Below are 26870 nucleotides of genomic sequence, written 5' to 3' on the forward strand. Positions count from 1 at the left end.
GCTGTGGGTGTGAGGTGTAGAGTGTGGGGTGTGTGGTGTGCTGTGGGTGTGAGGTGTGGAGTGAGATGTGTGTGTGGTGTGAGGGGGAGTGCTGTGGGTGTGGCATGTGTGAGGGCTGTCTGTGGGGTGTGGGTGACAGCTGGCTCCCCTTCCCAAATCTCATGCCCTTCCTTCCCATGCCCTCCTCCCTTTCACTCATCCCTGTTGCAACCATTTCATGCTGCTTTTGTCCACACCTGGGGGCAAGGTCACAGCTGGGGTGGTGGTGGTGGTCGTCCTCTCATGGCCTGGTCGGGGGTCTGACCCAGAGTTGCACCCACCATGTCTAAGGCAACTGCTTGGAGCTGAGCAGGATGCGGGGAGCCCCCGCCTCACCTTGTGTGGTGGGGCTGATGGAGGAGGAGGAGTCCTACTGACTCACACACTCCTGTCTTGTCTGTCTCCGGGCTGGCACTGATGGGGAAATCTTCCAAAACCCATGCACAGTGCCCTCCATCCTCTCCACTATCTTTCTGTCACCCAACCTCGTACGGTGAAACAGAAAGGCTGCAGCGCCTAATGAGTGTGTGCACGTGGTGCACAGCTCATGGGCCTTTGCAGGCACATGCTGTGTGAGTCTGTACTGATTTCCCTCATTCGATGAGGACCAGCCGCTGTTTGACAGGTGGGTTTTGGTTCTAATTCTTCCTCTGCTTTCCTCTCCCTTCCTCTTCCCTTACAGGGACTTAGAATGGGTGGAGAGCATGAAGATTTTGTGTATGTAGCTCGTGTTTTAGAGTTGATGGTCTGCTGTTTCTGAGAAATAATGCTTGAAGGCATGGACTCGATCTGAGAGAAATTCATGAGCCATATGGGCAAACCCTAAATCAAGGAGCCGGCAGTGGCTGCGGTCTGACCTGTGCGCTGCTCTGCCCTGCCCCAGACCTGAGCAGGGCGGGTGCAGCCACAGGACTACAGGCCACCAAGGTTTTCTCGGGCAGCAGAAACCTGACAAGAGGGTCCATGGGCAGAAGGCTTAGCAAGGGTTTGGGAAGGGGCAGACAGTGTTGTGGAGGGAGGCGGCTGCAGCTTATGCAGAAGCTTCGGGGTGTGCAGGTGGAGCCTGCGGTAGGAGAGGAAGTTGGCGAGGTGTGAGCTGTCTGAGGAGAGGGGCCAGTTCCCCTCTGCCTGGTCACCCACCCCTGCCCACCCACCATGAGAAAGCTCGGATGCCTGGTCTGAGATCCCTGGTGATTTGGGGCCCTCTTAGCAGGAACCCTGGGCTTGGTGGCTGACTCAGGACAAAGGGGAAGACTGGGCAGTGGACAGCTGTGGGAAGAAGAAAATGAGCAGGTCCAGCTAGATTTGGGAACGTTTTTGGCTAAAGAGGACATAGAGGAGGTCCTTGTGGCATTCACGTGAATCTGTGGGTTGTGGGTGGTGGAGCCACAGCATGTCATCTGGCCACATTTTAGTGTTTTGATGTTACCTTGGGGACAGTTCTCTAGATGGTGCTTGTACCAGGCAATTGGATGCTGATTATTAGGGTAACAGTTTGACTTGGGATAGCTAAGTACTCCAGGGATAATAATAGTTCATATCTTAAAATAACTCTTGAATATACAACAAAGTGTATTGTATGTTAAGTTGTATAAGCACAGCTTAAAGTAGGTCATAAAAAACATGAAAATTTGCGCTAGGTGCAGTGGCTATGCTTATAATTCCAGCAGTTTGGGAGGCCGAGGCTGGTGGATCACCTGAGGTCAGGAGACCAGCTGGCCAACACGGTGAAACGTCGTCACTACTAAAAATACAGAAATTAGCCAGATGTGGTGGTGCACACCTGTAATCCCAGCTACTTGGGAGGTTGAGGCAGGAGAATCGCTGGAACCTGGGAGGTGGAGGTTGCAGTGAGCCGAAATTACGCCATCGCACTCAGCCTGGATGACAGAATGAGACTCCGTCTCAAAAAAGAAAGAAACAAAAACCATGAAAATACAAAGGGACAGGAAACAGATTTCTAGTAGTCTTCTCCTTTGCCCTTGGAAGCAACATTTTGCTCATTTCCAGAGAATATATTCTCCACCCATCAATTATCTGTTGCATCTGTCACATTATCTCATGTCAGGGCATCTGATTCTTCTTGCTGGGTCCAGAGCAGCCCATCTCCTCTTCAGGAATAGCCTGAAGCCAGGGCTCTCCCAGGGTTCTCTTCTGAAGTTGCTTCTGAAGCTGCTTCAGCTCCTGAGGTTCTCTGGGAGGGAATATTTCCTCCCCTAGAACAAGTCTCTCCTTTAAACTTCTGGACTAAAGCGGTGTCTTTGAGATTCTTTATGTACTTGGCGGTTCTGGGTACCTCTCTCCTAGATGCCTCAGAGTTCATGGGGCTCTTCTAGCCATGAGAGGAAAAAGCTAGAAAACCAGGAATTTGGGGTGATGGGGAAGGCCTGTCTGTCACCCCCAACAGCCTTCCCTTCAGCTCCTGGGATTACGTCCTGTGGGCCTAAGCCTGGCCTTCCCACCTGACCTCATCTTACTTCTTAGGCTGAGGCTGATGAGGGATGAAGCCACCTTCATCAAGGGACTGCTGTGGAAGCAGGTCCAACCCCACCACCCAATGGGCTTCTTCCAGGGCGCAGCCCGCCTGTTGGGGGAAGTCAGGCTGTGAGAGAAAGTGGGGAGACGAGGTTCTGAGGATTCTGCTGTGGTTTGTTTTAGAAAATTCAAATCTGGACTCCAGGAACCTACTTGCTAGAGGTACTGTGGGAGCTGGGCTGTCCCTCAAGGGAGCCCCAGTGGTGTCTGCAGACTGGCCTGCCACACAGAAAGCGCTCCAGGGCCTCCCATGGTACTTGTGTGTGATTTCTGAAGGCTGGTCCGCTGTATATAGACGGTATTCTCAGTCACTCTCCTGGGGAGGCCAGCCTGGGAGCAGGTGGTTGAGACTCAAGCTTGGGAAGGCGGTTGGAGCTTTACGGAAAGTCCCCAGGAAACCCACCCGGAATCTCCCCCAGACTTCATCCAGAAGGGAGCCCTTTTGACCCTGAAGTAGTCAGCAGGCTCTTGGGGATGGGCGAGGCTCTCGAGGTCCCACAGGACACATGTAAAATCCCACCAACGCAGACCTCAGTCCGCCAGTTTGATAAACTGGCAACATCAGAGTTTATGATCACTGAGCTGATGGATCCAGAGAGTGACAAGGTGAAGGGGGATTCATCCATGAAAATCACAGCTGCAGCTGCTTCGTGCCATGATGAGTCGCTGCCAAGGAGTTTCAGCTGTTTGAGTGGCACATCTCTGGCATAGTCTGCAGAGGTGGCACATCCTCACAAAAACGTCAGCCTGGAGGAGGACACGAGGTCTCTCTGCAGCCCCCTGCCTCAGCCCTCAAGGGAAGTAGGCTGAGGCTTCCAGCAAGTTGCTCCCCAGCCAGCCCCATGAGGCTGGTGGCCCGGATCCCATGGCCCTGCGGTTCCCATGGCCCTGCTAGCTTTCTGGGGCTCCACGTCTCCTGGACAGGCTCCAGGAAAAACATTTCCCTTTTCATTGCTTCTTGGGATTCCCCGTGGGTGCCTGTTGGTTCTCGAGAGAAATGGCAATCAGTCAGGACTTGTGGGTGAGAAGTGGCCATGAGATCTCTAGGACAGGGTTGACTTGGGGGCAGGGGATGAGGGCCTAAGGATGTCTCGGTTTCTTTTTTCTTTTCTTTTTTTTTTTTTTTGAGACAGAGTCTCAGTCTATCTACCAGTCTGGAATGCAGTGGCATGATCTTGGCTCACTGCAATCTCTGCCTCCCAGGATCAAGCGATTTTCTTGTCTCAGCCTCCTGAGTAGCTGGGATTATAGGTGCGTGCTACCATGCTGGCTAATTTTTGTATTTTTAGTAGAGATGGGGTTTCACCATGTTGGTCAGGTTGGTCTTGAACTCCTGACCTTGTGATTTGCTCACCTCAGCCTCCCAAAGTGCTGGGATTACCAGCGTGAGCCACTGTGCCCTGCCAGGATGTCTCAGTTTCTTGAGACTCGCGACGCAAAGTCCCCACCTCAGGGGACTCTTAGACCACCCTCTAGCCATTCCCACCTGCTCCTTATTGGTTCTCCCCACCCACTCTGACACCTTGCTCTGCAGGGCATGCCTCCCTTAACCTTGACTGTTTCTGACAGGGCCCTTGGGATGATCTCATTCTGCCCCTTGCCCCTGCCCCCACACACTCAGCACAGTCATCTACAAAGCGCATGATTTGGTGGGCGTATGTCTTATTTGAGAAGTTCTTCAAGGAAAAAACATTTACATATCCCATCTTAGTCATTCCTTCCAATTCTAAGCACGTTCATTCGCAGGAAGCTCTTCCTTATGACCAGCCTCAGTTCACTGTGCTGCACCTGAAACCTAGTTTGTCTTGTTCATCAGCCAGTTGTGAGGTCCTGTCTTTTGACCCCTTAATCCAGGGTCATTTTTCATCCACAGGGCACCCTTCTCCAGAGTCTCAGGATGCCAGTCTGTCTTCTCACAGATACCATCTTCTCCAACCCCCAGGCTTTCTTCCCTTCTACCCCGTGGCCCCCAAAAGGCTTTGAGTTCACTTCCCTTGGTGTAGGGTTGGAATGTGCACAAGAACACAGCTGGATTTGAAAACCATCCATTCGAAGTGGACTTAGGAGTGCTGGGTCCCTGCTGGTGTTAGCGGTACAGTAGCGCCCACAGCTGCAGAAGGCGCTCTCCCCTAGGGTTTCTTGGTCTTTGCCTTGGATTGCCATTAAGTCCTCATTTGTCCCTTTGCTGCTGAAGTCCATCATGGGTTCCTGCTAGCCCAGAACACAGTGCATGATGTGTGCTTAGCTGTCCCGGAGAGGTCTGTGCTGGGTGCTGGGCATTGTGTCCATACTTGGTTGATCCTGAAGTCTGGACTTCGGTGCAGTAGAGCATCTGTCAGTTTTCTCTAAAGTGCTTCAGGCTTCGGGCCAAGACCCTTGGGATATTCTGCAGGGATCCTGAGAGGCCCCACAGCTTCTTAGTCAGCACTTTATCCCAGGACTCCTAGATTTGAATTCCCACATCTCTAAGATCCTGGAAAATCCAGACTGAGGTCCTAAGCCTTGCAATTCCAGTGCCTCCACTTGAAATTCCAGGATGGGCATGAATTTCCTCACCTCTCCACCTGACCTGAGTGTTTTGATCATATCAGTCATTGGATTAGTTTCTTCTCAATATGCACGATGGGCCTTAAACTCAGGCTGTTCTCCAGGGGCCCAGTTCAGCCACCAAGACCTCTGACCAGGCTCACCTGACATGTGGGACCTGGCCATGGGCTGGCAAGGAAAATTGTAAGGAGAGAGGAGGAATGTGACCCCACAGCCTTCGGAACTCCCTTCCAACCACCAGGAGCTGCAGGGGCGGGAGGGGCTTTGTCAGCACAGGTGTGCACCAGGTCCTCTGCCACTGGAGCTGGCTGGTCGTGACTCTGTCTGTCTTGTTGCCAGGCGGAGACAGCAGCCAATCGCATCTGCAAGGTGTTGGCCGTCAACCAGGAGAACGAGCAGCTTATGGAAGACTACGAGAAGCTGGCCAGTGATGTGGGTACCCCTGGGTTCACCTGGCCTGCCTCTAGCAAGAGTCGGTCCTCCAGAACATGGACCTCCAGTTCCTTCCTTGGAGCATAGTCCCAGGCTGGCACAGTCTGATCCCAATATAGCTCATCCAGGGCAGCCTGAGCTCTGTTGTGGCGCTCTCAGAAAGTAGTGAGGTGGTGGCAGAAGCCAGTCCCTGGGCTATAGTGAGCCTAGGATATCCCTTTGCCTCTCAGGGCCTTCTTTTTTTTTTTCCACTTGTCAAGTGAGAGTTGAGCCAGGGGATGTTAAAACTCTCTCCAGCCTGGTGTACTCTTAGTCTGTGAGTTTTGCTTCAGTAAGAAAAGGAGCACATCTGGTTCTGAGAGGGAAGGGTTTGTGGTAAATTAGTGCTGGCTCAGGCTAGCGTAGCAGCTACCAAAAGGTAGTGGCTGTCCCCTACTTTTCAGGGGACAGGATTGCACAGTTCTGGGTTTCCTGTTCTGCCATTGGCTACATTTGGGCAAAGCCTCCTCTTCTTGAATGAATTCAGCCCTTTGAGCTGCTCTGCCCAGCCTATTGGTGGGTCTGCTGCCCAGCATAGTAAGAACCCAGGTTCTGGAGCCCAAGTGCCTGGGTTTAAATTTCTGGTTTGCCATTCCAGCTGGGTCACCTTGGCAAGTGACAGGACCTGGTAGTGCCCTGGTTGCCTCCTCTGTAACATGCAGGTGATCACAGCCCTTAGCCCCGTAGTGTTTCTGTGATTATTCAGAGGAGTCCATGTGTGCGGTGTGCTGGCCCCCACAGGTGTTCAGTGTATTTCCTGTTGCCATGTGTACTCCTCCACCTTCTCCACCACCATCATCTTGGCTCAAGGAAAACAGTCCAGGACATGCCTGCTTGTGCTTCAGGCCAGCTCTCTGCTCAGAAGCCAGCCTCTTCCCTTTTAAGTCAGAGACCCACATTCTAGATTCCTAGGAAGTCAGATGGCAAGGACCTCTGGAAACAGCTGTTAACTCCCTCCCTGGCATAGATGAAGAAACTGAGTCCCAGCCATGTAGGACCTGGTACCAAAATCCAGGTCTCCTTCCCACCTTTTAGATGCACTGTCTTCCCATCAGGTCTATGGGCCTTCCCTTAGCAAAGCAGGGAGGTTGAGGGATGTGACTGTGAGCTGATGTGCCCTAGTAGCCAGCATTCACAAAGCCTGTGATTCTCAGAGGAAACACCCTGCAGCCTGGCTTCACGGCCTTGGAATGCTATAGGGCGGTAGCTGGGAAGGAGTATGCCTTCAGGAGAGACCCCTTCTCCATGTGGGAAGGGCTGCTGGGAGGAGAGGGAGCACACTCCCTCCCTGCATCCTCACCCCCAGCCCCCACCGCCTTCCCGCCCTAGCTGTTGGAGTGGATCCGCCGCACCATCCCGTGGCTGGAGAACCGGGTGCCCGAGAACACCATGCATGCCATGCAGCAGAAGCTGGAGGACTTCCGGGACTACCGGCGCCTGCACAAGCCTCCCAAGGTGCAAGAGAAGTGCCAGCTGGAGATCAACTTCAACACACTGCAGACCAAGCTGCGGCTCAGCAACCGGCCCGCCTTCATGCCCTCCGAGGGCAGGATGGTCTCGGTGAGCGCTGGGGGTGATCCTGGGCCCCCAGACTGGATGACCTCTACCTCTGAGCTGCTCCTAGTCATGGTCAAATTCAGCATCATGGGGGCGGGGATGAGTGTGTTTGCTTCCACCTACATACACTGCTCCAGAAGTCACTTCCGCCTTCCAGTTACCACTCAGGCTCAAGCCCAAACTCGGCCACATGGGGCAGCCCTCTCTGACCAGATTGCTCTGGGCCAGGCTGGCCCTTCCACACCCCTGAGCGTCTACCCTAGACCACCCAGCACCACCAGACCCCCTCTTGCAAAAAATCATCCCTGTAAACACAATGCTTTTTGACACCCTGAACCAAACAGGGCATAATTGAATCACAGAAAAGGTGATTTCTACTTTCATGGAATCTTAAGTAGTTAAAAAAATTATTAAGTAATAGTTTTGTGGGTTTTGGGGGGTAGTGTATTTCAAAGATACAAATAAGCAAAATATGAAACATGGAAATTACTTTAAAAAATGATTTTAATCTTTTTGGTTTTTTGTGTAAATATTTGAGGGAATCCTAAAGCATATATATTTGAAATTAAACATTTTTTCCCATTTTTGTACTCAAGTGTCCATTTCCCCATTTTTGTACTCATCTGTTAAATGTAACTAAATCATGTTTTATATATAATAAGCTACTTAAAAAAACCCAACCTAAGATTATATTATGACCAGCTTTCCATGTCTTAAATACCCTTCCTTTTTTTTTTTCTTTTTTTAAGATGGAGTCTCACTCTGTCACCAGGCTGGAGCACAGTGGTGCAATCTCCGCTCACTGCAACCTCCGCCTCTTGGGTTCAAGTGATTCTCCTGCCTCAGCCTCCCAAGTAGCTGTGACTACAGGCGCGCACCACCACGCCCAGCTAATTTTTGTATTTTTAGTAGAGACGGGGTTTCACCATGTTGGTCAGGATGGCCTCGATCTCCTGACCTTGTGATCCGCCCACCTCAGCCTCCCAAAGTGCTGGGATTACAGCTGTGAGCCACTACACCCGGCCAATACTCTTAGGTTATTTTAAAAAATTCATCCCCCTTTACCCTGTCCCCACAACTTAGGGAAAAATTTCATATGCCAGAGAAACACAGAAGAAAATGTAACAAATTTGCCATGACAGAGCATTTGACCTTAAGTGAAGAGTAATAGGAGCGTCCTGGGCACACGGCAGGTCTCAAAGGGAGGGCGAAAGCCAGACAGCATTGTGGGGAGAGAGCAGCCCAGGGGGTCGAGGGAGAAAACATTGCAAGTGTGTATACAGTTTTGAAAACTGCAGTCACTTTTGGTCTCAAAGGCTGAATCAGTCGCTTTTAGGTGGCCAGAGCCACTGCTAGCCTAACAGTGCTCTATGAGAATCGGACAAAGTGCCCTTCCTGGGGATGTGGCTTGGCCTGGGGGCATGTGGTGCAGACGGTGGCTTGCAGGGTGCAGCCCCAGCGACTGCCCAGACTAGCACCCTTGCACAAACTGGAGGCATGGCCCTGTCTGAAGGGGTGTATAGGTTTGCACTCGGCATCTGTCCTCCCAGAATTCTGGCCAGCTCGCCCAGGCCAGGGTCCCTGCAGGCTCCAGGCTACTGCCCAGAGGCCTGAGTCCATGAATGGATCCAGGACCCTGGGGAGGCTGGGCAGCTCCAGTGCCTGCTTGCCTCATTCATTGTTGCTCTTTTTACCTGGGGGGCCCTTTGCCTTGGCACATGTGTGACCCCTGTGATCAGTTAGAGTCCTGTCGGAAGCCAGTCCTAGTCAGGGAGAGCCTGGTACTCTTTCCCTACAGGTCCCGATTCTCAAAGTCCCATAGCTAGGTGACCAGTGTAGATGCAAGTCCCATGCGTTGCCAGGAGGCCTGGCTCCTGGGAGCCCAGAAAATACCAGTGGGAGATGGGAGGGAGGGTGGGGAAGCCTGGCTGGGGTGGACATGGGGCAGAGATAGGGAAGAGGCTTTTCCTGGAAGGCATGGGGCAACTTCAGGAGTCTAGGGGGTCAGGGGAGCTGAAGCTAGGCCCGAGCCAGTGCCTGACCCTGTACCTCCCGTCCCCACAGGATATCAACAATGCCTGGGGCTGCCTGGAGCAGGTGGAGAAGGGCTACGAGGAGTGGCTGCTGAACGAGATCCGGAGGCTGGAGCGACTGGACCACCTGGCAGAGAAGTTCCGGCAGAAGGCCTCCATCCACGAGGCCTGGACGGACGGTGAGGCCAGCCCCGCCTCCTGCCTCCCCAGGGCTTCACTTTCCTAATCCCCAGCCCAGCCAGCGGCCGCTACACCATTCTTCTTTGCGTTTTGTTTGTTTCATTTGGTCTCTTACTAGTTCTGTGGCGTTAGACAAATTCATTAGCCTTCTGGTCGCTTCAGCTTCCTCATCTGTAAAGTAGGGATAACAATAGTACCAACCTCACAGGCTTATAGGAATTGCATCAGTGAACACATACGAAGTTCTGAGCTGCACAGTGCTGTGTGAGCGTTCACATTGCAGTCAAATGCTCTGCCCCTGAGCTATACCCCCAGACTGTCACTTTGTTTTTTTTTTGCGGGGGGGGCACAGTTTTGAGACAGAGTTTTGCTCTTATTGCCCAGGCTAGAGTACAATGGCAGAATGTTGGCTCACTGCAACCTCCGCTTCCTGGGTTCAAGAGATTCTCCTGCCCCAGCCTCCCTAGTAGCTGGGACTACAGATACATGCCATTGTGCCCCTAGAGACAGGGTTTCACCACGTTGGCCAGGCTGGTCTCAAACTCCTGACCTTAGGTGATCCGCCCACCTCGGCCTCCCAAAGCGCTAGGATTACAGACGCAAGCCACTGTATCTGGCCCTGGGTGTTCACATTGATTTGTTCTTTTCACCTTAATTGAGTCTTCCTCCTGGAGTGAGTCAGGTTAGGTTGGAGTCCTGACTGTGCCCCTTAGGAGCAGTGTGATGTGGACTGATGACCTCACCCCAGGCCTCGGTCTCCTCATCTGTGAAGTGCAGAGGATGCTCTGCCCTCCTGTGTTTTCAGGGCTTCTGAAACAAGTTATCACAAACATGGTGGCTTAAAACAACGGAAGTGTATTCTTCACAGTTCAGGAGGCCGGAAGTCCTGAACTGAGGCGTCGGCAGGATTGGCTTCTGTGGCGCTGAGGGAGGGATGGTTCCGTGCTGCCTCCTAGCAGCCCCTGGTGTTTGGTGACTGGTAGCTGCACCTCTCCTGTCTCTTCCTCTTCCTCACATGGCTGCTTCTCTCTGTGTCTCTGTAACTGAATCTCCTTTTCTTGATGATTGAATTTAGGGTGCACCCTCCTCCAGTATAATGTCAACTTTTTTGTTTTTTGAGGCAGAGTCTCACAGTCTCACTCTGCCCCCCAGGCTGCAGTGCAGTGGCATGATCTCGGCTCACTGCAACCTCCAACTCCCATGTTCAAGTGATTCTCCTACCTCGGCCTCCTGAGTAGCTGGAATTACAGGCACCCACCACCATTGCTAGCTAATTTTTGTATTTTTAGTTTCACCATGTTGGTCAGGCTGGTCTTGAACTCCTAATCTCAGGAGATCTACCCGCCTTGGCCTCCCAAAGCGCTGGGATTCCAGGTGTGAGCCACTGCGCCCAGCCGTATGTCATCTTTAGGAATTAAGTCTGCAAAGACCCTATTTCCAAATAAGGTCCCATTTTGAGGTTCTGGGTTGACATGAGTTTTATGGGGGACCTCATTCAACCTAATTCAGCCTCCTCGTAGGGTTGTTGGGAGGCTTATATTCTAGTAGATTGCATGCTTATGTTTTTTATCTGTTCAGTTCTCTTTCCTCTATTTCCTATTCTCCAATTACAGTGAATCAGAGCCTTTGCCTTGGCATATGTGTGTCCCTGTTACTCCCACTTTGAGGCTCTTGGGGCCACGTCTGCTGTGGTCTTATTGGCAGCTAAGGTTAACTCTGAAGAGAGAGGATTATACCTAGGATAGTATTTTCCCCAGAACCTGGGCCAGGGCTGGAGGTGGGGAATAGGCTGCCCATCTGCTGGGGCCCCTCTGGCCGTTTCAGCTGGAGTCTGGGGCAGACCCATTGGCCGGCACACCTCAGTGCCCTGAGACACCCCCATTCAGCCCTGTTTTGTACTCCTCAGACCTTAGGCTGGAGATGAGAAGGAAGAGTCGTATCCCAAGGCCACTTAGGAGTGGCTTGGCTTGGTGCAGGACATCAGTCCCCAGCCTCTTTGGCACCAGGGACCAGTTTTGTGGAAGATAATTTTTCCATGGAGAGGGGAGGGGGCAGGTGGTTTCAGGATGACTGTTCCACCTCAGATCATCAGGCATTAGTTAGATTCTCATAAGACGCACACAACCTAGATCCCTCTCATGTGCAGTTCACAACAGGGTTTGAGCTCCTGTGAGAATCTAACACCGCCACTGACCCAACAGGAGGCGGAGCTCAGGTGGTAAGGCCCACTCACCTGCTGGCTCACCTCCTGCTGTTTGGCCCAGTTCCTAACAGACCACAGACCCCAGTACCAGTCTGTGGCCCAGAGGTTGGGGACCTCTGGTGTAGGGGATGGGAGTGTGCTAGACTGGCTAAGGGGGGTTAGGTCTAGTTCCCCTTTGTAAGTACAAATGCTGGGCTTTGCACACAATGGTACGAGGTTGCTGCCTCCGCTTTCACTGTGAGTGTATGGAGTTATTTATCCAGGTGTGGATGGGACGGAGTGGAAGAGAGAGCATGGGGATTGCACTGATTCATCACATGCTTCTATTGGGTCCAGCTCACAGCCAAAGTACAGAGCAAAGATTGACCTCATCAGCTTGCCAGCCACCAGCTGGGGCATGAGAAGTGCTGGCATGCCAGCACAGCCTCTGGGGAAAGCAGTTTGGCCACATGTATTCACACCTATCAATTTTACCATACTCTAACCATTTCTTGAGACTATCTAAAGAATCCACCGTGGGCTGGGTGCAGTGGCTCATGCCTGTAATCCCAACACTTTGGGAGGCCGAGGCAGGCAGATCACAAGGTCAGGAGTTTGAGACCAGCCTGGCCAACATGGTGAAACCCCGTCTCTACTAAAGATACAAAAATTTAGTCAGGTATGGTGGCACGCACCTGTAATCCCAAGTACTCAGGAGGCTGGGGCAGGAGAATCACTTGAACTCAGAAGGCGGAAGTTGCAGTGAGCCGAGATCACGCCATTGTACTTCAGCCTGGGCAACAGGGTGAGACTCCCTCCCAAAAAGAAAGAAAAAGAATCCACTCTGAACATGGAGACATCCACAGTAGGGCAAGCTGAGGAACCAGCATCCCACAGTAGGCCGGTGAAGGGTTAGGGCAGTGGGTATGCAGCCTCTCAGCAGACGTCTACATGAGAAGACTATGGAACCAAGGTAGAAATTCCAATAATGCTGGGCGCGGTGGCTCAAGCCTGTAATCCCAGCACTTTGGGAGGCCGAGGCGGGTGGATCACGAGGTTAAGAGATCGAGACCATCCTGGTCAACACGGTGAAACCCCGTCTCTACTAAAACTACAAAAAATTAGCTGGGCATGGTGGCACGTGCCTGTAATCCCAGCTACTCAGGAGGCTGAGGCGGGAGAATTGCCTGAACCCGGGAGGCGGAGGTTGCGGTGAGCCGAGATCGCGCCATTGCACTCCAGCCTGGGTAACAAGAGCGAAACTCCATCTCAAAAAAAAAAAAAAAAAAAAAAATTCCAATAATGTGCTGCTAAATATTTTAAAAGCAGGAAACATAGTTTATATATGTCCAAAGCTTTCACAGAATAACCACATAAGGAAAGACTGAATAGGAGTGGATAAGTAGGCTTAGCTGTAACTTTTTTCTAAACTTGATAAAGAGTAGGGGGAAGAAAAGAAATCATGGGAACACAGCCTTGGCTCCCAGCCCAGCCTTATTCACTGAGATGGGCTGAGCATCCCAGCAGCGGAGGGTTGGGGGTATGAGCGAGGGAGGCCAGGCCAGCCCCAGTCCTGTGCCTGTCAACTTCACAAGGCAGCTGGTGAGCGTCATCTAACAACAGCCCTGGGAGGTCACTTCTTGTTCCTGCTTTCCTCCTGTGGAAACAAATTTAAGAAAAGCAAGACCCGCTTGTGCCCTGCAGAGAGAGGGCAGTGTGTCTGAGGGTCAGAGAGGGCTTTAGCCACCATCGGATTCGGTGCAGAGTGCACTGGACACACTGACCGGGGGAAGGGGCCCCTGCAGACAGCGACAATAACTGGGGACATTCGAAAGGCTGGGAACCCCTGAGGTGCTTGGGTCACTTTTTTCCTGGTTGTACCAGAGGGTGTGGATGGCTGTTTCCACCGCGCCCTGTGCGTTCCCACAAACCCTGCACAGCCATCCTGTTTTGCCACTTTCATGGCCTTGGAGGTGCTCTGAGGGGAGCAGTGCTTTTCCCCATCATGCCGTAATTAAATGTTCCAGCGGCACATCCGCTTTTGCACACTGCAGACCCCTGCACAGTGGGCATCTCCTGGGGAAGCACCCCTAGAAGCTCCTGGGGCCCGAGGGGTGGGCAGTTGGGACCAAGGAGATGCTTCTCACTCTCACTCAGCCATGCGGCCCTCTCTCAACCCAGGCAAAGAGGCCATGCTGCGACAGAAGGACTATGAGACGGCCACGCTCTCGGAGATCAAGGCCCTGCTCAAGAAGCACGAGGCCTTCGAGAGTGACCTGGCTGCCCACCAGGACCGCGTGGAGCAGATCGCTGCCATCGCACAGGAGCTCAAGTAGGTGGCCCCAGACACCCCCACCCGGTGGTGCCCTGGTGAGGGACCAAGGCTGGGCTTTCTCAAATGCTGGGGGGCATGGGGGTGTGGCCTGAAAGGTGGGGAGGGTGGGCACAGGTGGGTGCCCAGGTGGGAAGGGAGTCAATGCAGAAACAAAGAACATCTCTCCTGGTGGGGAACAAGCCCAGGACATTGCCGTCCTGTTAAAGGCCACCAGTTCTCACCTGTAGCCAGTACAGGAGCAGAGGGTGAGCAAGCCTTGGTTCTGAGCTTTCTCACTGGGCCTCGAGGGCTCCCTGCTATTGGCCGTTGGGGTGAAGGCTGGTCACTTCAGCCATGACTCGGGAAGGGGACTTCTTTAGTCTCTTCCTCGCCAGTCTCCTGAAAGAGGGGAGGGGTGGAAGGAGTACCTGGAAGGTCTCCTGAAGGGAGTGCCCCTGGCTCTTCCCAGCACCACCAGCCACCCCACTGGCAGCCCCAGGGAGAGGGAGATGGGCCATGAAATTAACCTGGGTCCCCGACTTCCTTGTCTCTTCCCTCCCCAGTGAGCTGGACTATTATGACTCACCCAGTGTCAACGCCCGTTGCCAAAAGATCTGTGACCAGTGGGACAATCTGGGGGCCCTAACTCAGAAGCGAAGGGAAGCTCTGGAGGTGAGGGGTCCCGGAGGGAGATCTAGGCCCACATCCGGCAGCCCTGTGGTACCCCCTTCCTGCTTCTTGACTCTCTTTGCTTTGGGCTAAAAGACTGTATGGGTTCCCCAGACCTCCCCCAGTCCTGGCCCAAATGTGAAAGACGCACCTTGGCACAGGCCTTGGACTTTGCCCTGATGGCGATGCCTCCTCTCTTGCCCTCACATGTCTCATCCTCCCAGTTCAGTGTGCTTCACAGCCCAGCCCCAGCCATTTGAGAATCCTCCTATTCTATACACCAGACGCTCTGGGAGCCAGGCCCGGTGGCTGCAGTGTGAGATGGTTCATACACCTGGCAGGAAGAGCCTGTTCTTTCTGCCTGATTCAGTCAGTGCTTCTAGATCTGGGGCTCACCAGGAGGATCTCGATAGGAGTGGGGGATGATTCTGGACATCACTCTACTAAACCCCACTCTGTTTGGCACTCCCAGCGGACCGAGAAGCTGCTGGAGACCATTGACCAGCTGTACTTGGAGTATGCCAAGCGGGCTGCACCCTTCAACAACTGGATGGAGGGGGCCATGGAGGACCTGCAGGACACCTTCATTGTGCACACCATCGAGGAGATCCAGGTGAGCCCCACCCCACACCCCAGAGGCTGGCTCCCCCAGGGCCTCTGGCCCACGGTCTACAGGTCATGTTTGCAGGACTGCCCTGTAAGGTAGGGGACTTAGGAAGAGCATCCCAAGGATTTTATAGACCCAAAGCCTTTGCATTTGACTTATTTAGACAAGATAATATATGCTCATGTTCTAAAATCAAAAAATTTTAAAAGGTTATACAATAGGGTCTCCCTCTGACTCCTTATCCTCCAGCCCCCAGTTCCCTCCCCAAAGGTAAGAATTTGATTAGTCTCTGCACACAAGCAAATATGATTGTTTCCATGCTTTGTACCCTTTTTGTGTAAAACAAAAAGTAGCTTTTACTGTATACCCTATTCTGAACTTTGATTTTTATTTATTTTATTTAGAGACAGGGTCTCGCCTTGTCACCAAGGCTGGAGTGCAGTGGTGGGCTCATGGCTCACTCCAGCCTCCAACTCCTGGGCTCAAGGGATCCTCCTGCTGCAGCCTCCCTAGTAGCTGGGACTAGAGGCTCACGTCATCACACCTGGCTAGTTTTTTAATTTTTATTTATATGGAAATGGGGATTTTTCCTTGTTGCCCAGGCTGGTCTCAAACTCCTGGCTTCAAGAGATCCTCCTCCTTCAGCCTCCCAATGTGCTTGGATTACAGGCATGAGTCACAGTGCTCAGCCGTGAACTCTGATTTTTAATGTAATGTCTATTTGGAGCTCATTTCATATCAGCAGCTTCTTCAACCTTTCATGCAGCTGCAGAGTACTGGATTTAAAAGATTTTTCCAGAAGCTAAGGAAGCCCATGTTTCGGAGGATCATCTGGGAAGTGAGCCTCTGGAGCAGCCCTTCTCCCTGATCTGTGAGGTGGTGAATAGGCCAGAGGGGTTGCTGCCAATTTCACCACCTCCATGGATGAAGCTGTTGCTTTTGATAACTGTGGCTTCAGCTTCCTTTGGCCATACCTGCCATCCCAGTTCTCAGCCCACAAGACTGTTTGAATTGATGCCTCCTGGTCTCCCAGCTGGTGTGGAACCCAATCTCCGAGGCCCTTCCACCCACTTCTAGGGCTTCCTCCTTTGTTCTTCTTGCTCATATATCCCCATCTCTATCCAGGGACTGACCACAGCCCATGAGCAATTCAAGGCTACCCTCCCCGATGCCGACAAGGAACGCCTGGCCATCCTGGGCATCCACAACGAGGTGTCCAAGATTGTCCAGACCTACCATGTCAATATGGCGGGCACCAACCCCTACACAACCATCACGCCTCAGGAGATCAATGGCAAATGGGACCACGTGAGTTGAAGGGCATGGGCCGAGCCACCGTAAGTTTCATGAAGGCAGGGAGTTTTGTCCATTTTAATTGATTTTCGTCAATTTCATTTAAAATCTTCATGTAGTAAATACTCATTGTTTGGCCAATGACTGGATTTCCAGAACAGGTTGACACCTTCACTCCTGTTGTTACTGACCGGCCCTTCCCCTCCTGGGTCCTCCATTTCCTCATCTGGCACATGGACAGATGGCTGACCCATCCCCAGAATCGCCTTGTTGTTCCTGCCCCAGGTGCGGCAGCTGGTGCCTCGGAGGGACCAGGCTCTGACGGAGGAGCACGCCCGCCAGCAGCACAATGAGAGGCTACGCAAGCAGTTTGGGGCCCAGGCCAATGTCATCGGGCCCTGGATCCAGACCAAGATGGAGGTAGGTCCCGTGCTGGGGCTCCCACCCCTCCCCACACTATCCCAGCCAGCCAGGCTGCCTGTCTTCCTGGGTGGGACCCATGGAGGACTGAGGCCCTGAGCCTACCAGGGGTCTGCTGTCCTGTAGAAGGCTGTGGGAACCTGTGTAAGGAAGCCCTGATGGCAATATCCAATTTGAGAGCAAAGATAGATGAGGACATCACTAAGAAGCTGCCTATGGGCCGGGCACGGTGGCCCATGCCTGTAATCCCAGTACTGTGGGAGGCTGAGGAGGGTGGATCACCTGAGGTCAGGAGTTCAAGACCAGCCTGGCCAACATGGTGAAACCTCGTCTCTACTAAAAATAAAAAAAAATCATCTGGGTGCGGTGGTGTGTGCCTGTAATCCCAGCTATTTGGGAGGCTGAGGCAGGAGAATCGCTTGAACCTAGGAGGCAGAAGTTCCAGTGAGCCAAGATTGTACCACTGCACTCCAGCCTGGGTGACAGAGCTAGACTTCGTCTCAAAAATAAAAACAGCTGCTGCCTATGAAAGTCCCGTAGGAAGGTCAGCTCCTGCGTGCCCGATCCAGCTTAATCCCTTTGGTGTCTCTTATTGACCAGGCCTCCCCTTCCTTTCGTCCTCCTTCTGAGCAATGGGCTTGGCCAAAGATGATCTGTCCTGGTAGGTTGTCCCAGGAGGAGAACTGAACCCCAGTGGAGGACAGAATTTTTTTGCTGAATTGCGTGGGATAGATAGTGGGGGCTTTTAGCAGATCAGGAAAGGGCCTCACTGGGCTTGAGTATGGCCTCTGAGTTTAAGGGCAGAGACCATGTGGAGTTAACATTTGTGTGTGTCACCCCCCCCACCGCCACCCCGCACCCCTGCCAGCCAGCACATTGTTCTTAGTAGACAGGCAGGAAATATCTACTGGATTGAATTGAGTGAAGAGAAAGTGTTTTCACAAACAACAGTTGTTTACATGGATGAATAACAGACAGAAATAGGCATTAGGCCTGGCCTGCAGGGATGGATGGGATTCAGGTGGGCCAGGGCAGCAAGGTGGAGGTGAAACAGCACGAGCATGGTCACTGAGGTGAGTGAGCTGTACTGAGGCTACGAGGATCCTGGCTCAGTGGGTCCCTGAGATGGACAAGACTTGGGAAGGGGGATTTGAATGGCAAGCAGAGGAGTGAACGTTTAGGTTAGAACTGACCCTGTATCCCTCTCCTGAGGCTGACAGGCACCTGAGAGCTGCTAGGTATTTCGTCCAATGCTAACAGCACTTGTTATACACCTCTGTGGTGCTGCTTCCATACCTAGGAGCACCCATGCTAAAAGTGTCTTACTAATTACCAGTGATGGCCTCCTTCGGGCTGGGGTGGGAACTGAGCATCATCTGAGGGCTTAACAAGGGATTTTGGAGACTCCCGTCCCCTCCCTATGGGAGCAGAGTGAGGTGGTCTGACAAGGTTCCTCCTTCCCGGTGAGCAGGAGATCGGGAGGATCTCCATCGAGATGCACGGGACCCTGGAGGATCAGCTCAGCCACCTGCGGCAGTATGAGAAGAGCATTGTCAACTACAAGCCAAAGATTGATCAGCTGGAGGGCGACCACCAGCTCATCCAGGAGGCGCTCATCTTCGACAACAAGCACACCAACTACACCATGGAGGTGGGTGGGGCTGGCCTTGTTTTTCTCAGGGAGCCTGTTCCCCTTTCGCTCTTCCTCCTGGGTGGGGAAGTTTCCAAGGAAACAGGTCATAGTTGGAGGATGAACTCACTTTGCCCCTGAAGCTTCACATCTTCAATTTTTAGTACCTTCTGCTTTCCCAGGGAATGTGTTGAGAATGCACATTTCTAGGCCCCATCTCTGGAGTTTGCTTCACTAGTTCTGGGGTGTTCAGAATAAGCACTTCCAGTGGTTCTGGGTACTGCTGGGCTCTAAACCGGTGCAGGCACCGGCTTTGAAAATGGCTACTTGTTTTAACTGTGAAAGACTGGGGAGGCGGGGAGGGAGCGGGGGGTGGGGGTGGGGGGATTGGTGGTTCAGGGAATCAAGCATTTTTTTGTGTCAATCTCCTACTCCCAAATCTGCCCTCCTTCCTGACCTGACCCCTACTGGCAAGTCCTGGTTTCTTTGCTCTCCCAGGCAGAGGCCACCACCCTGCCCCCTTGGTCATCTAGTGTCCCTGTCCTGGTTCTCCTCCCTCTGGTGACACTCAGCCACATGGAAGGCCAAGTTTGACGGCTTTGGCCATTTTGATGGTTGGGGAGTAGGGTGGGCAGGGACCGCCAGGAGCCCAGGCTGGGACCCCTTTGCTGACAGGCCCCTCGCCTGCCTGTAGCACATCCGTGTGGGCTGGGAGCAGCTGCTCACCACCATTGCCAGGACCATCAACGAGGTGGAGAATCAGATCCTGACCCGGGATGCCAAGGGCATCAGCCAGGAGCAGATGAATGAGTTCCGAGCCTCCTTCAACCACTTTGACCGGGTGAGAGCCCCACCCTTGTGCTTTGTTAGTGCAGTCCCCGCCCCAGGGCCCTGGAGGGTGCTGCCCGAGGTGTGGGCTGCCATGCAAGTGAGGAGGGAGAGAAAGGGGAAACTGTCAGCCTGCCCTGACTCGGTACATCCCACAAAACCAGCCTTGGAAAGCTTGGTGCCCCATAAGCGTCCCTGCTTTTAGGAGAGTGTTCATACTGTGTGTAGAAAGAGGACTTTTGACCCCTGACCCTTGCTCTCCTACCTTGAGGAGTCACCCTCAGAGGTTTGCTGCTCTCAGGCTGTGGAGACAGAGGAGCACACGAGAGACTGCTCCTGCCCTCGCCCACCCCTAGCACGGCCTCTGGGACTCTGCCGGGGATGTCAGAGGCCTTGGTCCAGGGTTCCTATCCCAGCTCTGGGTCAGTCCCGGGTTTTAGTGGGCTGCCCCTTCCCAGTGCCCTGGGGCTTGAGGGCGATTCAAAGGGGTGGGAGGGGCTTGGGTGCTGCCCACCACCCCTGCCTGCTTCATGGCTCTCTAGACACCTGAGGGGAAGCCCCTGGGGAAGCCAGAGGGCCAGGTCACTTCTGGGGGAGCTTCTCACCCTTGTGGCTCATCACACCCCACTCTGGTCCTGCTCCCTGGAGCAGGGCTGCCTGTGTTGGGGGAGGGCACCCCCGGAACCTCGTTCGTGTGTCTAACCGTGTGCACTTTTATTTCCCTTCCTCCCCCACCCTCCCTCCGCATGCCTGTCCCTGTGTCTCCCCACACACACCACCCTCCCCCGGGGCATGCCCCCCTCACGGCTCCACCTCCCTGACACCGCATGGCTCGCTGCCTGGCGCACCGCGGCCCCAGGATCACTCCGGCACACTGGGTCCCGAGGAGTTCAAAGCCTGCCTCATCAGCTTGGGTTATGATATTGGCAACGACCCCCAGGTACTTGCCTCCTGCATGGAGCACGCTCAGGGGTGGCATCTGGGGCGAGAAATAATGCGTTTTTCCTTTTTCTCTTCTCTCTGTCTGGATCTCCTGTCCCTTCCTGTGGGCCGTGGGGGTCGTTCTTTCCTCCCGTCTCTCCCTGCCCTGTCACTGCTCCATTCTCCCCTGTCTTTCGTGGCAACCTGCGGGTACCCGCTGTCCTTCATCCTCGCCACTGTTCATCCCATGGGTGGATTTTGGCATCTCCCTGTTGTCTTCCTCCTGCCTGTGGACATTTCCACCTATATGTTTGCATCTTCTCCTCCTATGTCCCTTTCCCTGTCCTGACTCCCGAAACCACAAACCTCATCCCCACTCTGGCCATCTGTCCCTGTCTTCCTGGCCCTGGGCCGGCCCTTCCTCTTCCTGCCTTCCTGACCCTCCTTGTGTCTCGGTACTACCACCCCCCACAGAAGAAGACAGGCATGATGGACACGGATGATTTCCGCGCCTGCCTGATCTCCATGGGTTACAACATGGTAACGTAAACCCCACCCTGTCTGCCCTGGTGAGGTGGCAGCCAGCTAGCTGGAGCAGCCAAGTCCTAGCTGTGGCAGGCTGGAGGCCCTCAGGCTAAGGGCTACCCAGGTCCTTGGGGAAGATGGCTCCCTGAAAGCCCACCCGGCCACGGGCCTTGTGTATCCAAGAGGCCTGGCCTCCTTGCCTCGGTCTCTGTGCTACTTTATCTTCTGGTACTTCCTCACTCCCACTGTGGACGGCTGGGCTGACCCTGAGTCTGGCAGGAAGGACTGGGGCTATGGGACATCCCAGGTTTGGGGTTGGCTCAGCGTTGCCTCACACAGAGCATACAGACAGAATTCCACCTCTGTCCTGGCGGTGGCTCCCGTCAGTCCTGCTGCCCCTTTGGATTGTCCCAAGCCATCCTTCTTAGGATGCCCCCAGCCTTCTTAGTCTGTCCCCCATCATGCAGATATTCTGAGCAAGGCAGTCAGGTGACTTCTGGGCCCTGGTGCCAAGTGCGGAGCCCACAGGCTGCCTAGCACAGGGTATGGGCGTGGGGCTAGGAGCAGTGAACCTGGGGGTAAATCCCAGCCTTGCTGTCATTAGCATGTAGCCTCAGGTGAAGTGGGGAACTCTACAGGACTATTGCAAGGGTTAAATGAAGGACTTTAAGTCTCTGCATGTATCTGGCATGTAAAAAGCACAGTGTTGTAAGGAGGGAATGGATTCTAGAACCAGACTGCCTGAGTTCAAATCCCAGTTCTGCCTCCTGGCTGTGGGACCCTGGGCAAGTCACTTAGCCTGTCTGGGCTTCAGATTTCTCATCTGTACAAGGAAGATAATACAATACCTACCTTTATGGCTGTAGTGATGATTAAATGAATTGAAATAAAGCTTTTAGGTTAATATTGGGCATATAATATATGCTACGTAGGTATCAGCCATTATTAATTGTTGTCATCATTATAGTTATTATCAGCGTGATTATTTGCTCTAAGGGGAACCCAGGCATTTGTAGGGCATGGGAAACCCTGAGCTGGGTCTCTACTCTTGGGTGTTATGTCCCTATCATGCCTTCAGGACAACCCAGGTCAGGTCAGGGGGCTGCTATGCCCTCCTCTTCCAGCCACAAGCTGCTCTGAGTCCCCAGGTCTTCAGTCCATGTGAGATATTCCCAGCAGACCATGGGCTGACAGGCCTGGGGCTGGCTATTCCCTCCAGGGAGAAGCAGAATTTGCCCGCATCATGAGCATTGTGGACCCCAACCGCCTGGGGGTAGTGACGTTCCAGGCCTTCATCGACTTCATGTCCCGTGAGACAGCCGATACAGATACAGCAGACCAAGTCATGGCTTCCTTCAAGATCCTGGCTGGGGATAAGGTGGGTGTCCTATGGCACGGGCACTGTGCTGGGGTGGCAGGCACGGGCTGGACTGTGATCTAGAGGGGCAAGAGCTGGAACGTGAACTCCTCAACCACTCCTTCTTCCAGGGCCCCTTGGGTCTCTCCTTGTTTGTTGTAATGCCATGGGCTCAGCTAAGGTGTCAGGACACAGGATTAGCATAAGTGACCCTCCCAGGATCACTGCATGCCCGTGTGGGACTCCATAGCTGTGAAGAAATGACAGGCGGCAGAGGGGAGTAGAGTGGTGTGGATGTGTGATTGGATTCTTGGAGTCCATCTGACAACCCCTGGGACTTCACCCTTGGTATCATCCTGAGCATCTGTATGAACTATAGTGGGAGCAGGAAGAGGGACTGCAGGATGCAGGAAGGAAGCATGTCTCTGGTGTTTTCTACCCTGAACAGTGATCCACTCTGGGTTTCCAAATCTCCCAAATACCCTACAGCACTCCAGTTGGTAGTGGAGGTCCTGCCTCCATGGATGCCAGAGGCCCAGTCCAAGTCTCTGCTGTTCTGAGATGGTCATTGGTAGACCTGGATGTCACTCAGAACCACAGCCATCTCCAGCCCAGGGACCGTGGAAGCCACAGGTCCCTTGAATATTATAGAAGAAGGATTGTCAAACCATCTAGTTGTAGTGACTAATTTTGCAGAGGAGAAAAACTGGGGCCCAGATAGGGGCCTAGTCTCCCAACTTTTGGATTGACAGGGGCAGCTCCGCCCTCCCTCAAACTGGTTCCCAGGGGCAGAGGTAGGGCATGGTGCAGGGAGACTACCTTGTGGGTCACTGCCCCCAAATGAGATCTCCTCGATCTTCAAGCTCCTAAAAGCAGCAGCTTCCAAGTAGACCTATCATGGGCAAACCTGGGAGAAGGCATAGACCCAGGCTGGAGCTGCTTGCATGGGGCAAGGCCCACATTTCTGCAAAGGAGCTTAAGATAGCCAGGCCATATTTAAGAAACAGTATGGGGCCGGGTGCGGTGGCTCAAGCCTGTAATCCCAGCACTTTGGGAGGCCGAGGCGGGTGGATCACGAGGTCAAGAGATCGAGACCATCCTGGTCAACATGGTGAAACCCCGTCTCTACTAAAAATACAAAACATTAGCTGGGCATGGTGGCACGTGCCTGTAATCCCAGCTACTCAGGAGGCTGAGGCAGGAGAATTGCCTGAACCCAGACGGCGGAGTTTGCGGTGAGCCGAGATCGCGCCATTGCACTCCAGCCTGGGTAACAAGAGCGAAACTCCGTCTCAAAAAAAAAAAAAAAAAAAGAAAAGAAAAGAAACAGTAATGCCCAAACATGGTGTTCTTAATCTGCTGGAGGGCTCATTAAAATTAGACTCTCTGTCTGAGGCCTCCAGAAAGCTCAGCTGAGTGCGTGTGGGGTTCCCCACCCCCAGGAACCTATACATTCCTCCAGAGTATCTGCAGATTCTGCTCCAGCACGCAATTATTGCAGACTAATGTGATTCAGGAGATGATTATAGATGTAACTGGCACATGGAGTTAGACTGGAAGGAGGCTTAAAAAGTAGGTAGTGAAGTAGAAAACCTGAGAATTTTAAAAATACATGTTGTGTATGTGGTATGTATATTTGTATGCATACCTCCTGTAGTTTCCGGAGGGAGGCAAAATGCAGCCGGCACACGCTGCCTTCACGCCACCAGGCTTTGCGGCTGTGTCCAGCTGAGCCGCTTTACGGCCGCCGGACTTTGCAGCCACCCTGACCGCTCTCTCCCCGCAGAACTACATTACCGTGGAGGAGCTGCGCCGCGAGCTGCCACCCGACCAGGCCGAGTACTGCATCGCGCGGATGGCCCCCTACACCGGCCCCGACTCCGTGCCGGGTGCTCTGGACTACATGTCCTTCTCCACGGCACTGTACGGCGAGAGTGACCTCTAATCCACCCCGCCCGGCCGCCCTCGTCCCGTGCGCCATGCCCTACCTTGCACCTCCGCCATCGCCCATCTCCTGCCCATGTTCGGTTTCAGCTCTCAGCCTCCACCGTGGCGAGCTGGGGCCCACGTGGCATCGAGCCTCCCTGCCCGCGAAGTGACAGTTTACAAAATTATTTTCTGCAAAAAAGAAAAAAAAAAAGTTACGTTAAAAACCAAAAAACTACATATTTTATTATAGAAAAAGTATTTTTTTCTCCACCAGACAAGGAAAAAAAGAGGAAAGATTAACTATTTGCACCGAAATGTCTTGTTTTGTTGTGGCATAGGAAAATAACCAAGCACAAAGTTATATTCCATCCTTTTTACTGATTTTTTTTTCTTCTGTTTCCATCTGCTGTATTCATTTCTCCAATCTCATGTCCACTTTGGTGTGGGAGTCGGGGTAGGGGGTTCTCTTGTCAAAAGGCACATTGGTGCATGTGTGTTTGCTAGCTCACTTGTCCATGAAAATATTTTATGATATTAAAGAAAATCTTTTGAAATGACTGTTTTTTAAGGAAGAGAATTTATGTGGCTTCTCATTTTTAAGTCCTCTGAGGTTTGACTAGTCTCTTTATCAGCACACACTTAAAAAAATTTAATATTGTCTATTCAAAATAGGACAAACTTGGGAGAGTATGGACAACTTTGATATTGCTTGACACAGACGGTATTAAAACCACACTCCCATGACAGCTCTTTGCCTGCTCCTTGCTTGACGTTTTCTGGAAATGTGTGTGGGGTCAAGGATGGTGTGGGGTGCCAGTATCTACCCCAATAATGTTTTTGACCCTGCTGTGATCAATCGTCTTACACTTCGGTTTCTTCATTTTAAAAAGAAAAAGGTAATTGCTTCACAGTCTCCTATGAGTTGGACAGAAAAGTCATGGATGTGTAAAGGACTTCTTGGTGATAAGCCCCACCTTCATTTTTCCACAGCATCAAACAGCTCTGTGACATCTGCATGCCCTCCTCTCGTTTTCTTTTTACTGCAGGGAACAGCTTGAGTTGTCTCTAAGTGTCATCTCATCCCTTGCTATTCAAGATGCCCCACAGATAGCAGCTGTTCAGCATCACCTGGGAGCTCATAGGAAATACAGCATCTTAGGCCCCATCCCTGAATTCCGAATACTGTGTGTACCACTGTAGCTTCTCCAGAGTAAACGATAGTCTCTATAGGACGTCATCTATTCTGGCACCAGGGCCCCTAAGCCCATGCCTTTTATCTGACATTTGTTTTGCAACCCACCACATCACTTGCCCCCTGTGCATCCTTTGAATTTCATCCTTGGCCGGTTTTCATTGTAACCTGTTCCAGCTTGCTTTAAATGGGTGGATGGAATTCTCCCCATTGACAGCTGACAGGTGGCAGCTGATTGTTCGTCTGTCAGTGGGATGAATCCATCGCATCCCTTTCCTGCCTATGTGGATGTGCAGCTCTTACCTTTTTATCTACCTCTGACTTTTGTAGGGACTTTGCTGATAGCCTCATGAAGGCCAGTCTCTCCTCTCTCTGGCCTGGCCATCCCTTAACAAAACCTTAATGACTGTTCTGGGCACCAAACCTGTGGCAAGAGTGTGACCTAGCTGCCACCTACCTCCTCCATCACTGGACCAGCCCATAGCTGTCCCTTGGACATGGGGTCAGTGCCCAAGTGTGGTCATTGGGCTGAGTGAGTTACTAGGATGGAGAACAGATTTGATTTTCTGAGGTGGTGAGGAGAGACTGAAGGCTTTGCCAATTCTTTGGCCTGTGCCAGGGCCTCTCATACTTTTGCAGGTGGCATGAGCCATAGCACCCCTGAATGTAAGGCTCCAGAGCTCTCCAATGCAAACAAGACTTTAGACCAGGGTCTGCATTATAGACGCCAAGGGAAGAAATATAACCTCAACATCAGTGCCTGGCAAGGGAGGCAGATGTGAGCTCAAGTCTGCCTGCCACAGACCAGTTGGGTTACCCTGGGCAAGTCACCTCCTTAAATGGGGCCGATAAAGCTGTTTCCTTATCTCCCTGGCACACAGTAGACATTTAATAAGTGGCAATGGGCATCATCTCTAGAGTTGTATAAAAAAACAGCTGTAGCAAAACATGGTGGTACATATCTGTAGTGCCAGCTACTTGGGAGGCTGAGATGAGGATCACTTGAGCCCAGGAGTTTTAAGTTCAGCCTGAACAAAGTAGCAAGACCCTGTCTGTAAAAGAGGGGGGCGAGGTGGGAACATCAGTTGTGCTTCGTAATGCTGTTTAAAATATTCTTAAAGAAAAAGACCTGATTACAGGAAAAAAAAACATTAAGGGGAACCCTCTTTTAGTCTCTGTGCTCTGTAGTAGACTGAGTAATGGTCCCCCAAGATGTCCATGTCCTAATCCCTGGAACCCGTGATTGTTAATTTCTATGACAAATAAGACTTTGCAGATGTGATTAAGAATCTTGAGGAAACTGTTCTGGATTATCTGGGCGGGTTCTTAGGAAGCAGGCATGTCAGCATGTGACAACAGAAGCAGAAGTTGGAATGATGTGAGGCCACAAGCCAACGAATGTGGGCAGCTTCTAGAAGCTAGAAAAGATAAGGAAACAGATACTTCCCGAGAGCCTCCAGATAGAATGCAGGCCTACAGACTCATTTTGGGTCTCTCTTCAGAACTGTGAGATGTAAGTTTGTGTTATTTTAAGCCACTTCATTTGTGATAATTTGTTACAGCAGCCATAGGAAGCTAATGTGTGCTCCACTGTTCATGCCCTGGGAAGCTGGCTGCCTCGCTGACGTCAGTGACCTGTGG

General features: G+C 52.5%; 1 protein-coding gene across 5 annotated transcripts in view; it reads left to right on the plus strand.

Moving 5' to 3' along the window:
- The window catches only part of ACTN1 (actinin alpha 1), a 105523-nt gene extending 80740 nt beyond the window's left edge, over positions 1-24783 (plus strand). Inside the window, exons 9-22 of one of the 5 annotated variants that reach the window (XM_032245821.1) lie at positions 5461-5553; positions 6922-7152; positions 9214-9361; positions 13726-13876; positions 14422-14530; positions 15000-15140; positions 16260-16442; positions 16713-16847; positions 18319-18498; positions 19172-19318; positions 20165-20245; positions 20701-20766; positions 21971-22129; positions 23895-24783. In XM_032245821.1, the coding sequence (XP_032101712.1) occupies positions 5461-5553; positions 6922-7152; positions 9214-9361; positions 13726-13876; positions 14422-14530; positions 15000-15140; positions 16260-16442; positions 16713-16847; positions 18319-18498; positions 19172-19318; positions 20165-20245; positions 20701-20766; positions 21971-22129; positions 23895-24053 (1983 nt within the window). In that variant the 3' untranslated portion in view covers positions 24054-24783. The remainder of the gene's footprint in view (positions 1-5460; positions 5554-6921; positions 7153-9213; positions 9362-13725; positions 13877-14421; positions 14531-14999; positions 15141-16259; positions 16443-16712; positions 16848-18318; positions 18499-19171; positions 19319-20164; positions 20246-20700; positions 20767-21970; positions 22130-23894) is intronic. The other 4 variants (XM_032245825.1, XM_032245822.1, XM_032245824.1 and 1 more) reach the window with 4 other exon arrangements.
- Positions 24784-26870: the final 2087 nt, after the last annotated feature.

Source organism: Sapajus apella, unplaced genomic scaffold (genome assembly GCF_009761245.1).
Source record: "Sapajus apella isolate SASKATOON/1434 unplaced genomic scaffold, GSC_monkey_1.0 scaffold59, whole genome shotgun sequence".
Classification (NCBI taxonomy): Eukaryota; Metazoa; Chordata; class Mammalia; order Primates; family Cebidae; genus Sapajus; species Sapajus apella.